Source organism: Ursus maritimus, unplaced genomic scaffold, assembly GCF_017311325.1.
Source record: "Ursus maritimus isolate PB19 unplaced genomic scaffold, ASM1731132v1 scaffold_16, whole genome shotgun sequence".
NCBI classification, from domain to species: domain Eukaryota; kingdom Metazoa; phylum Chordata; class Mammalia; order Carnivora; family Ursidae; genus Ursus; species Ursus maritimus.
This window is the reverse complement of record NW_024424008.1, coordinates 334,235-347,951: the sequence shown is the minus strand read 5'-3', so window position 1 is coordinate 347,951 and position 13,717 is coordinate 334,235. Positions and strand designations below refer to the sequence as shown.

Below are 13,717 nucleotides of genomic sequence, written 5' to 3'. Positions count from 1 at the left end.
GAGACCTGGACTCAAGTCCTAGGCTCCTTTCAGTCTTCTCATCACTTCAGAAGACTTATAAGCATGCCTTCCGTCCTTAGGTTGGTTGATTTGAAATATTTAAGAATTGCTAATAATGTATTTGCAAACATTAATGTGAAGTAAATTGAATTTAATGTTGAATGTTTTCAATCATTCACCTAATAAAGCCACTGTTCAATTTTTTTCTAAAAAAGAGTGAATCTCCTCTGTGATAACCATCCAAGAATCTCTCTGCAACACCAAATCACTCAACCTATCGACTCTCCTTCAATAGGACTTTACATATAAATTTTTTTAATATAGCACTCAAATTCTATTGCTTGATCACATTTCTTTCTCCCTCTAGAATGCTGGCTCTCTGGTAATATAAAACATATGTGTTCATCTTTGTATTTTCTCTAGAGATAAGCTTAGTGATTGGTACATGATAAAAACTCAAATAATCTAATTTACATTAGATGTATTGATGGGTGGATAAATGAATGACAGATGATAGAGATATGGATAAAGAATAGGTGAGAGAAATATATATTGAGCCTGGAAGTTTTGAGGGAAGGAGGAACCCGAGGGAAATCATTTCCCCTAGCCACCAGGGAGACTAAGGAGAGTAATAGCCTCTCCCTGATTGGAAGAAGAAGGGTAGGTTAAGAAGAAAGGAGATGAATTAAGATCCTCTGTATACGTCAGCATTTACCAGCCATCTTATATATAATTTCATATAATCTCAGGAAAAATGGATATAGATGTTTTTCTCCTATTTTAAAGAAAGGAAATTGGCCTAGCAAGATAAAACAATAGATCAAAGGTAAAACAGATACAGATTCAAAATTCAAAACCAGATCTATTAACTCTAAGGTCTATTATTTTTCATTAAACCATAAACCATTTAGAGAAGCTGAGCTTATGAGAGAAGTTGAATAGTTGGACAATGTGATTTCTGTCTTTTAAAATATAAGAATTGTTTATACTCTGTTGTATATATATATACATATATGTATATATGATTTAGAGGAGCAATAGAGATGAGAAATCAGTAAAAGAGAAAACAATGTCCTCATGGCTTATTTAAAGAAGAATATTTGGGGCATCCATGTGTGTTTAGAAATGTATGTGAACATTTATATGTTTATATTGTGTGTATCTCTATGTGCTGGTGTATGTAGAGAGGAGTTTTGGAATGGAAGAGTAATCTAGAGATAAGGTGACCACAAAGCAGGTACCCAGTTATCTTCTGTTCTTTGAATTGTATCTCATAAAGGACAAAAAGATGATACTGGATGATGTGAGGGGGTAGAAGGAGAGGAGACAGTGGCTCATTTTGCTGCTGGAGAACGTATTTCCTATGGAATGTAGATATGTGGACAGGAGAAGGAGAAGAGGGCTTTCTCTCTGGTTCAGTGAGCTAATATACTCTAGAACCAGTTGTAGGATAAAGTTCAGTGCCTCAGTTCATCAAGGTTTTTTCTGCACTGTCCACTAACCAGAAGAACAGGCTAGTGCTTTCTATTTTCATTTCTCCATATGACTGGCCAGAAGGTAATGTCTACCAATTCATATACAAAAGCCTAGATTAAATGACTTGGATAAGATCCACCCAACTCAATAATTTAGTGATCCACAGGTCAATATCTCTGCTTTCAGGCATCAATAATGGTAAAAATCAATCCATGTTATTTACCAATCCCAAACCTTCTGGTCATTTCTCAACACTGAAATCTATTCTCTTCACAATATGGAACCTGCCCGGACAGCTCCAGCCTACGTTAACCAGAAATTTCGCCTCTGCTTCGCTTCATCACTTCATGCTTGGACCTTTCGCTTGATTCTTAATATTGAGGCATGGCTGACATTAGTTAGTCATTTATATAAGCAGATGTAATCTTCTTTATCTGCCTGGAAGGTGAGTTCCTCAAAAGTTTGGGCATTCTTGTTTTTCTTCTCTCAATGCTAGCTACTTAAGTAGGATCTGGAATAATAGGAAGCTTCAATTAGTAAGATTTGCTGACCGCCGAACAATCTTGTCCACAGGAAGAGAATTCTGAGTCTTATCTCCTTTTCTCTTTATCCTTCTGTTTCCTTCTGTCCTCTGTCTCCCTATCTCAGTTTTATCCAGGCTCTATCACACCCCTCCATTTCTTCACCCGAGCTGACATGTAGCTCCCATCATTCATTGCTCCTTCCCTCTTTCTCCTAGCATTTCTCACTCCTTAATTCCTTTACTTCCCATCCCTTTCCATTTACACATGCTTCTTACCTGTTCACATCAGCAGAAAACACCACCAACTTCTCTTCAGTCCCATCACTGAGCAAGGACTAAATCTGCTCCCAAGAGTGGGGGCTTTATAGAAAAATTAGTGGAGTCACCAGGCAACAGGGAGCTATCTTTATTAGTGAGTGTACTGTGTGGAGCAAGAATTATGGGACCCATAAGAACATGTTCCTTTATAACAGCTCAGACGCATCTCCCTGACAGCTTCAAACCCTGCTCCCAGGCCCAGGCAAACTCCATATATCAGGAGCTGTAAACACAGTCCTGGCCCTGGGGGCTGACAGTAATGGGTATCTTCCAAAACTGCCTGCTTAGGTCCGATAACTACAACCATTCCTCTTCACCCTGCCTTAGGCTACAGACTCTCAGCCAGGGAGGCTCCCTGAATGTCAGAGTAGGATCAGAAGAGTGCACATAAGTCCTCCAATATATACTATTCCTAACAGGTCTCATTGTGCCCTGGCCAGTCCCATGTCTCTCCTCTTACTCAGGAGCCCCTCCTAAGAAGTCAACCTATTCCATGAGTCACATTTGCAGCCCACCTACCCTTCTAAGCATAATTAAACTAGCACTTGATGAAGTCATGATACATGCTAAAAATTGCACTATACCCTTTAAATGCATTGCTGTATTTATTCATTATCAAGTTTACAGGTTAAGTGTTATTCTCCATTGTTTCATAGATGAGAAAATTGAAACTCAGAGATTTTGAATAACTTTACCCATCTAAAAGTTAGCAAGTTACAGAGCTGGCATTCAAGTCCATGTCTATCCTACTCTAAAGTTCTTACTCTGTGCTATATTGCCTCCTACGGTCAACTGCTTCCACTATATTTTCAGAAAATACGGTTGTAATACATGGTCCTCAATCTATCCATTCTACAGATTGCTGGCTTCCCAACTGCATGCCCACATTTGGTTTAAGCCTCATTTTGAACAGAATCTACCTCTCCATAGTAGGCCGTGAATTAATAATTCCCACCATATATAATAATCCCTGACTTTTTAATTCTCCTTGAAACATTTTCCGGTCCATACTCTTATATCTTTATTGGGCACACTGAGGAAGATATCTATTCCAACGAGTATCTGAAGAGATTAAGTAGCTCCATAAAGTTATACAGTAAGTAATGTTCCTATTTACATGTAAATACCATCCCTTTCTACTGGTTCCCAGCAGCAAAAATGAATGACTCTGGAAATCTCAAATGAGACTTACTAATATTAAATGAAACAAAGACATTTGGAAGCATGAAATCAATCTTGATCAAGTACAGTTTTCACTCATTTGTTATTCAAAAAATATATATATTGAGTGTCCATCATATGTTCTGAACTACATTAAGTACTTGGGAAACACCGAAATAAAGTTAAAAGGGTCCCTGTTCTTAAAAAGTATATAGACTAGCAGGGAAGATATACTATTAGTAAGTTATGGTACAGCATGAGAAACTGGAACATAAGTACAAAAGGCATGTCAGAAAAGCTTTTTGGACAAAAATGAAGTTGAAATTGAAATCTAACATATATGCAGGGGATCCTATTCTTCCAGCTTATTGAGTGCACCTTGCTCTCATACTTTACCCGCCACTTTCTTTTTAAACTTTTTCTCTCTTGCTTCCAGGCTATTGAACATACACGCCTTATTTTTATAAAAAATACTCAAAGAACATATAAATAAACACAAAATGTAAAAGAACAGAAATGTCCTATGTTCAGCGTTGAATCCCAGAGTGACTATAATGGAGCAAAAACAACCTGGGGATTTTTCTTGAAAAAATTGTTAATGACATACAATCAAACAGTGCTCAGCAATAAAAAGGAATAAACTAGCAATACACACCACAACATGCATGAACCTCACCTGTATCGCGCTAAGAAATACACACCACAACATGCATGAACCTCACCTGTATCCCGCTAAGAAATACACACCACAACACGCATGAACCTCACCTGTATTGCGCTAAGCAATACACACCACAACATGCATGAACCTCACCTGTATTGCGCTAAGAAATACACACCACAACATGAATGAACCTCACCTGTATCATGCTAAGAAATACACACCACAACATGCATGAACCTCACCTGTATCACGCTAAGAAATACACACCACAACATGCATGAACCTCACCTGTATCGCGCTAAGAAGCCAGACATGGGAGACTACACAGTGCAGGGTCCACGACACTCAAAAAAGAGAATTGCAGGCGTGGAGAACAAATGAGTGCTTGTCAGGGATTGGGGATGGATACAAAGGGGTAACATGAGGGAATTTTGAACAGTGATATAGTTTTTCTATATCTTGATGTCACTGGTGGTTACCTGACTCTATGCATTTGTCAAAAGTTGATTAGAACCGTATACTAAAAAGACTGAATTTTATTGTATATAAACGCTGATAAGCTGTGGGGTGCCTAGCTGGCTCAGTTGCAAGAGCGTGTGACTCTCGATCTTGGGGTCATGACTTTAAGCCCCACAAGCATGTAGAGATAACTTAAAGAAATAAAACAAAAAAATGTTGATAAGCTGTTATATACCATTTTAAGAAGAATTCATATCTATCAAGCCACCTAAGATTGATTATTGCTTTCATCAAAATCATTATGCAAAGGTATATTATAACCCATTAGATTTATACTATTCAATATAGTAGCTTTTAGCTACATGTGACTATTTACATTTATATTTCAATTAATTAAAATAAAGTAAAACTTAAATATTCAGTTCCTTGTCTGTACTATCAAAGTTTAAAGTGTTCAATAGTATGTGTAGCTAGTGGTTATTGCATTAAACAACAGAGATTTAGAACATTTCCATCACTTCAGGAAATTCTATTGGACAATGCTACATTTGATACTCTTCCATCACTTGATTGCATCTGCACAGAACACATAGATGCCATTAAGGGCCAATCCTGTCCCCACAGAACACTCGGACAATCCGCTGCCGGATCTGCTTGGTCCTAACACTGTATACAACAGGATTGAGCACAGGTGGGAGTAGCAGGTAGACATTGGCCATAAGAGTGTGTACTATTGGTGACAAGTGCTTCCCAAAGCGGTGAATCAGAGTCATGCCAATGAGAGGCACATAGAAGAGCAATACTGCACAGACATGAGAGAAGCAGGTGTTGAGAGCCTTGAGTCTCTGTTCTCGGGAAGCAATGCCCAGTACTGCCTGAAGGATTAGAAAGTAAGAAATCAAAAGGATCAAGGCATCCAGTACAATGATGAAGATCACAGCCAGCAGGCCATAGATGCTATTGACACGGGTGTCAGCGCAGGCAAGCCTCATGGCATCCTGATGGAGGCAGTATGCATGGGAAAGGATATTGGAGTGGCAGAAAGGTAGCCTTTTGATGAGAAAAGGTACAGGGAGCACTGCACCCACACTTCGTAGCAGGACTATTGCTCCAATCTTGCCGATGACTCCATGAGTGAGAATGGTAGCATAGTGCAAAGGGAAGCGAATAGCCACAAAACGATCAAAGGCCATGGCAACCAGAACACCTGATTCCACTCCCCCAAAGGTATGGATAAAGAACATCTGAGTGATGCAGGCATCAAGGGTGATTGAGCGCCAGTTGAACCAGTGAACACTAATCATGGTGGGCATGGAAGAAAGTGAAAGGCTGAGGTCAGTGGCAGCTAGCATAGCCAGAAAATAATACATAGGTTCATGGAGACTTCGCTCAACCTTGATGACAACAAGGATGATGACATTACCTAAGAACGTGGTACTGTAAAGAAGGCAGAGGGGCAAGGCCATCCATAAGTCTTTCTCCCAGTCAAGGTGAAGGTCTGGTGGCTATCAGTAGTTTGGTTGAATGGTAACATAGTGGAATGAAGGTCTGACCGGGCAAAAAGAGAAGAATTCATTAAGTCAAACAGCTTCAGTTAGAATCAGTGGCTATAAGTATTGAGATAGTAGCCATAAGAAGGAGTGACTTAAATATTATTCTAATACATTTATATTCACAACCTGATAGAGAAACTGATTGTCCTACCCCATGAGGGCAATAAATCAGTGACCATCACATGCAAAAATACACTTAGGAGGAAGAAAAATGAAACACTTCAATCAACGCCTGCACCCAGTGGGGAGATTCATCCAGAAACAACAAGGAGTTAGCTGATTTGCTTCCCTGCTAAGGAAGAATTTTATATTGTACATTTATGTGGGTAATGAACACTGATGCCAATAACCAGAAAGGACGTGTAAGCGAGCAAAAATGTGACATAAAGGTTGTTCTTAAACACAGATATGCAGATGTGTGTATGTGTCTGTATCTTGACTGTGATCTTAAATTGTGGTGATTTAGACATTATGCTCGTTGGGACTCAATTTTTCCGCCTGCATGATGTGGGACAGAGGAAGAAAGATACTCTTCTAGAACTGTAAAGCTCTAACCTTCTGCATTCCTGGGAGTGTGTGGGTACTAAAAGGACCTGAGCTTGCAGCAGGTGATGGAGGGAGAAGTTACTCTGGCTGCCAAAAAAAACTTTAGAAGGACCCATTATGGCAGGCAGAATAAAGTCCTCCAAGGATGTTCACATCCTAATTCTTGAAAACTATGAATATGTTAGCTTACACAGCAAAAGAGATTTTGCAGATGTGATTAAAGCTAAGGATTTCAAAAGGAGAAGATTATCCTGGATTACCAAGGTAGGCCAAATCTAATCATGAGTCCTTAAAATTGAAGAAATTTCCCCAGCTGCGGAGAACCAGAGAGATAGCAGCATGAGAAAGACAGCATGACCTCTGAAGATGAAGGAAGGGGACTGAGAGCCAAGAAATGTTCATCTGCTGATCTATAAATTTTGTAATGTCTGGTTAACTGTGAAAACTGTCTCTCAAGATATTTATAAGCCATGGAATCTATTAATACGTTGCTAAGTTTATCTACCTACCCATATATTTGTTTTATATATATATATATTTATTTATTTATTTAAGATTTATTTATTTATTTATTTATTTATTTATTTATTTAAGATTTTATTTATTTATTTGACAGAGAGAGAGAGAGAGATCACAAGTAGGCAGAGCGGCAGGCAGAGGCAGAGGGAGAAGCAGGCTCCCCGCTGAGCAGGAAGCCCGATGTGGGGCTCGGTCCCAGGACGCTAAGACCATGACCTGAGCCGAAGGCAGCTGCTTAACGGACTGAGCCACCCAGGCGCCCTATTAGTTATATATTTTGATCAAATTCTGTACTACCTAAATCTCTCCATCCCTCAGCCAGTTTAGCCCAACACTGAAAACTGGTGGCTTGCAGGTAGTGGCTGTTGCAATGCACAAGGTGGGAACTTCTAGGGATCTGTGCTCGGTGATCCTGCATTTAATTATGAATGCTTACTGTAAAGGATTTATTGGAAGCAGGTCCTAGATAAGCCGAAGATGAAAGAATGATATGCTAGTAGCAGTCAGGAGTAGTGAATATCAGGTAAGAGGAAGAAAAGAATAAGGATAATTGATTCCGAGGGACTAGAACCCCAAAGCAACACCACACTGACCATCTGAGGAGCTCAATCCCAACGACCAGCAGAGAGGAGGATTACAAACTAGGCTCTTCTATTTATTAATTTTTTAGAGAGAGAGCAAGGGAAGGAACAGAGGGAGAGAGAGAATCTTACACCCAGAGTGGAGCCCCACATGAGGCTTGATCTCACAACCCTGAGATCATGACCTGAGCCAAAAATCAAGAGTCAGAGCCTTACTCAATTGAACTACCCAGGCACCCCCAAACTAACCTCTTGATTCCGTAAGATCTAAAGAACTCACGAAGGGTTTTTCATGTTTAATTAATTTTTTGATTAATGGCTTCATATTTGTCAAATGCCTACTAAGTACTAGGCATGCTATGGTAATCAGAGGACCAAAGGAGCAACTTCTTTCCTTATCAAAGAACACATGAAAAACAAGAGCAGAACCAGGAGTGGAATGTGCGCCTGGGGTTAAGTGAAGACATACTTTACAGGCAGGTCAGTATGTCCAGCTTGTGTCCCCAGCTGGACTCAGCCTAACTCTGTCTCTGTCAATGCCAGTGACAGACCATGGACAGAATCAAACCTGAAGTTTCCTCACAGCAAAAGGGCAGGAGCTTCTGTGGCTTATGGAGCATATGTGGCGATGGAGGTGGAGGAGAACATAGGTAACAAGAGTCTTTCTCTTCTTTCACTGTGGAACTACAGTTCAATGCTCTTTTCCACCCAGGCAGCCAAGTGGAAGAGCTGTTCTCCGGAGGACAGGACTGAGCATAATATAGTCTTTCTTAAAGTGTCTGAGCTGCAGCCTGAAGCACAGTTCTGGCCCCTTGGATTTGTCCTCTGTAGGAGCCATGGACTAGTCTTTCACTTGGGGAAGGAATATATTTGCTATTTGCCTAGAGCCTGGACTGAGGGAAGGGCACAAATTTGCAGGCTCTTGTTTCTCTAATTAGCCTTTGGTAGAAAGAATAACATACTCATTATTGAATTCTTTGTATGTACAGTTCAAATTGTTATTTCTATTGTAATGAAAAACATGAAGGAAATGGAAAAATAATTCTGCTGAAAAAATTCTTGCTGCAACTGAGGATTCTAGGCTCTTTATAGATATATAGAAATCATGAGCAATCACTTTATACCATGATGTAGAGAAACAATGCAAAGGATAATGGGCGGGCAGTTTCAATTATTTTAGTACTTTAATAATAAAAAACTAATATTTAATTAAATGCTTATTTATGCTCCAGCCTCTATTTTTAGCTCTTTACATATACTATCTCTTTTAATGACTAAAAAACTTTATGAGAACAGAACTGTTGTCAGTATGCATGAGTAAAACAAGAGTCAGAGAAGTTAATTAACTTGACTCAAATCCAAAAAATGAAACTTAAATCCAGGTGCTCGGAACATTATGCGATGAAGTTCTATTTAGTCCTATAGGAGATGATAAGCTTTTTGCCACAGGGACAACTTCTGCCACCAAATTCAAAGTCCAGACCAAAGAGTACACTGGGCTTAACAGACCTGATCTCCTCCACTCAACCTCTCTGTCCTGACCTCTAAAGATTTCTCTATGAATTGTCCGTAACCACAGTCCCCTCCATTCTGTGAAAGCATCCTCAGAGAAAGCACTACCCAGGCCTCAGTTTGTTCCCCAACTCACCCAAAGCCTAGTCTAGGAGATGAGAGTCATTTCTGATGCTGGCCACCATAGCAGAACAGCCAGAGATTTAAAACCTGCAGCACTCTAATCCAGAATGCCCTCTGACGTGTTCCTCTACAGACAGAACATCAGTCTTCCTGGAGATATCCTGAGGGCCAACAGCTATATAATCTCAGGCTTCTGGGCATTTGGGCCTTCTCTGTCTTGATCTCAGAGGACCAAATTTTCCCTAATGCAAACCTGTGATGGCAACCATCCAAATACAGACTGCCTCAGTCCCGTGTCAATGGCACCTCACTAGCTATACCAGAACGCAAATATACTTTAGTGCCTAGTCTTTACAATTCTCTCTAAAAGAGAGGAAGAGAGAGACAGAGACAGAGACAGGGGAGAGAGAGAGGAAGGAAGGAACGAAGGAAAGCAAGCAAGCAAGCAAAAAAGCCAGCAAGCAAGAAAGAAAAAAATGTAAAAGAAAAGTTCATTCATGTTTCCTTGTAGTTACTACTGTCTCATTCCTTCCTCAGCTTCATAGTAAAGCCTTTCAGCGTTTTGGTCTGTAGTCCTGTTTCCATGCACTTCCCATTCTCTCCTCAATTCACTTTCGTGAGAGGTCTTTACTTCACCACTGAAAGCATCTTTGCAGGTGTCTCCAATGGCCTGCTTATTGCTAAACCCAGAAAACATTCCTCTCACCTTTCTCTCCTTTTCAGCAGGATTCGAAACAGTGGAAAGTTGCCTCCATGTTGAGTTACTTTCATTTCTGATTTTTTTGTGTGTGACATCATGTTTTCCTCCTGCTTTAATTTCCCCTCTTCAATATCCTTTGATGGTTAATCTTCCTCCTACATCACTAAACGTTAGTGTGTCTCTTATTTGGTCTTTTACCCTGTACTTTAATCCCACTCTCACTGAGTGATGTTATTAAATTCTACTGATTTAATATCTCTATATGTCAATTACCCCCAAAAGCATATGTGCAGGCCTGAATTCTGTCTTTATCTCTAGACAATTCCTACTTGATAATTCCATGTGGATATCAAATAGGAAACTTAAAATTAGCATAGTGAAATACTGTAAAACAAAAACAAAACTTCTTCCTCTTTGCTTCTAGGTAATTTCAATAAATAACACTAACCATACCACAATCCACCCAGTTGCCCAAGTCAAAATTCCAGATCTTTTCTTACCCTCTTCCTTATATTTAATCCGCTACCAAGACCTATTGAGTCCAAACCAAAATATAGTTCACATACGTCAAATTCCCTTCATCTTCGTTTCTACCATACCAGCAAAGTTACCATGACCTCTTGTAGAATAGAGAAATAGTCTCCTAACGATTTTTTAAAAATTTTCTCTCTTGTCTTGCTTTGTTACAGTATAATTTACAAATCATAGAATTGTTCCATTTTAAGTGTACAAATTGAAGAGTTTTAGTAAATTTATACAATTGTGAAACTATTACCCAAAAACAGTCTTAAAACTTCCATTACATAAAATGATTCCTTGATGGTGGTTGGAGGTCAGCCCTGGGCCTGTCTCCAGCTCCAAGAAACCACAGATATGCTCCCTGTTTTTATAGTTTGCCTTTACTAGAAATTTCATATAAATGAAATCATAAAATATGTTGTCTTTTGTGTCTGGCTTCTCCCACTTAATATAATGTTTTGAGTTTTATCCATGCTGCTAAATATATTCATGGCTTGTTCCTTTTCCTTCCTGAGTAGTATGTCATTGTATGGGTAAAACATATTTATTTACTCATTTGGTAGTTGAAATACATTTGGGTTGTTTACCACTTTTGACTATTATGAATAATGTTGCTGCAAACATTAGCATATAGTCTTTGTATGGACATGTTTGGGCGGATATCTAGAAAAGGAATCACTGGGTAGTATGATAGGTGCTTCTCTAATTTGGAAGAAAATGTCCAACTGCTTGCGGCTGAACCATTTTATACTCACAACAGCAATGTATAAGAATTCTAGTTTAATGTGACTATTGATTTGGTTAGATTTTATCTGTCATGTTGATATTTGTTTTTTATATGTTTCAGTCTTTTTTGGTTCGTTCTTTTCTCCTTTATTGTCTTCTATCATGTTAAAGATTTTTATTGTACCATTTTAATGGTTGACTGCTTTTTTTTTTTTCCAAAACTTTGACTATGCTGTTCGACTGCTTTCCAGTCTCCATTATTTTCCTGATAAAAAGTCAGGAATTATTTCAAGTTTTTTTAGCCTATAACTTGATTAGTCATTTTCTTCTGCCATTATCAGTCTAGGGCTTTTGGCAGTTTGATTATGATGTTTCTATGTGTTAGTATCTTTGTATTTATTCTAATTAAGGTTTCTTGAGCCTCTTAGACATGTGGACTTTTTGTTGTTGTTAAATACATAAAGTTTTTAACATTGTATCTTCAAATATTGATTCTGTTACTTTGCTTTCTTCTTCTGGACCTACCAATATACAAATGTTGGTATGTCGATGTCCCCCACAAATATGAGACTGGTCATTTTTCTTCAATATTTTTCTCTATATTATTTGAACTTGAGACTTCTCTATTTGTCTTCAAGTTCACAGACTCCTTCTTCCACTTCCTCAAATCTGCTGAGTCCATGTATTGATCTTTTAAAATTTCAGTTTATTATAATTTTTTAAATTCTTTTGTTTCTTTCCTGTAATTTCCTTTCCTCTATGGAGTTTCCTTATTCATTCAATCATTTACCATTGTATTTTCTTTAATTACTTGAACATAATTTTCTTTAATTCTTTGAATGCATTTATAATAGATTCTTTGAATTATTTGTCTGCTAAAATCAACACGTGGGTCCTTTAGAAATCAGATTCTATTGTTTGCTGTTTTTCTTGATTATGGTTCAAGCTTTCCTATTTCTTTGAAAGTCTCAGAGGTTTTTTTTTGAAAGCTAAATGTCTTAAATATTATAGCACAGCCACCCTAGGTTTTAATTGTTTTTCAAAGGGCTGCTGTGTTTTTGTTATTCTTTTCTTTTCTTTTTGTTAATTTTTAGTAACTTGTCTGAATTTAAACTGTGACACCCACATTCCCACAAGAAATCTCTCTTGCTAAGTGCAGCCACTGATGTGTCTTCTCAGATTATTTTTATTTCATTTTTCAGCCTGCCTTTTTATGAGTTGCCCATGTGTCTGTACATCTTGGTGACATGCCAACACACCTCAAGCCAGAAACACTTTGCTGATTGATCTGCATGATATTTGGGGAGCATACTTATTCAATTGGTTTCCAAACACCCAATTACTTTTACTTTCTAGCAGGTTTTCTTGGGTTTCACCAACATGTTTGTAGTTTCTTACAAAGCCAGCGTTGCATACAAAGCTATTTCACCCTTCCATGGCTGCAATTTCCAGGTTCTCCCGGTTAAATGACTCTCTGGAGCCCTAACTGCAAACTGAAACTGCCAGCATTGTGTTTATTTCCTACTAAGTTTGCCTCTTTTAGCTAACAGGCTCAGTTGTCTTTTCCCTCCACCTCAAGTTGAGGCCGCACTCTGGCAGCACGGCTGTTGGTGTTTTAGCTGAATCCGACCTGATAAAAACTACTTACAAAAAAAAAAAAAAAAAGTCAATGGTGAGAGAATGGTGTCCTTACCTGAAGCTATGGCGGAAACACCTTTTTCTGATGGAAAACATGACATTATGTTTGATGTTCATATAAATAATCAAGTAGAGGGTAAAAACTTTACGGTAAGGAAGAGAGGTAAGAAAAGGAAAGAAAGAAAAAAAGAAAGAGGAAGAAAGAAAGAAAGAAAGAAAGAAAGAAAGAAAGAAAGAAAGAAAGAAAGAAAAAGAAAGAAAAAAAAGAAAGAAAGAAAAAAACTTGCCGCAGTGATGTTCCCGAGTAGACACGGGAGAAGAATAGTGCAAAATTGGAAGAATCGGCTTTAGAAAAGAGCATGACTATTTCATCTAGCTTATATAAGGTAACTGAGAAGTCAGCATATATCTGACTCTCTTAGGTGAGTAAATGTAACTTAGGGCACTGGATATTGTTTTCTGATTGTTTCAGTTTTCTTAATGAAGTAGGAAGTGAAGTCAGCAACAAAGAATAAGGATCTGGGTAAGACGTAAGGGAGTGGGAGAAGAGTCATTAAGCATGATCGAAAGCACAGAAGGAGTTACGTGAGCTATTTGGTATGAGTCGACGGGGTTGTATGATTTCTTCTAGCACCCTGGGCTCTATAAGTTCAGATGGGGAGATGAGGGAATAGGCGAACTTAACCAGAAGAAGTCATT

The 13,717-nt window shown here is 38.5% G+C and overlaps 1 protein-coding gene across 1 annotated transcript; it reads right to left on the bottom strand.

The window, feature by feature from the left end:
- Positions 1-5,200: 5,200 nt before the first annotated feature.
- On the bottom strand, positions 5,201-6,135 carry LOC103681214 (olfactory receptor 51H1-like). The gene is given in 2 exon segments (XM_008710746.2): positions 5,201-6,081; positions 6,084-6,135. Coding segments are annotated over 2 exon segments (933 nt in total).
- Between the last annotated feature and the right edge of the window lie 7,582 nt (positions 6,136-13,717).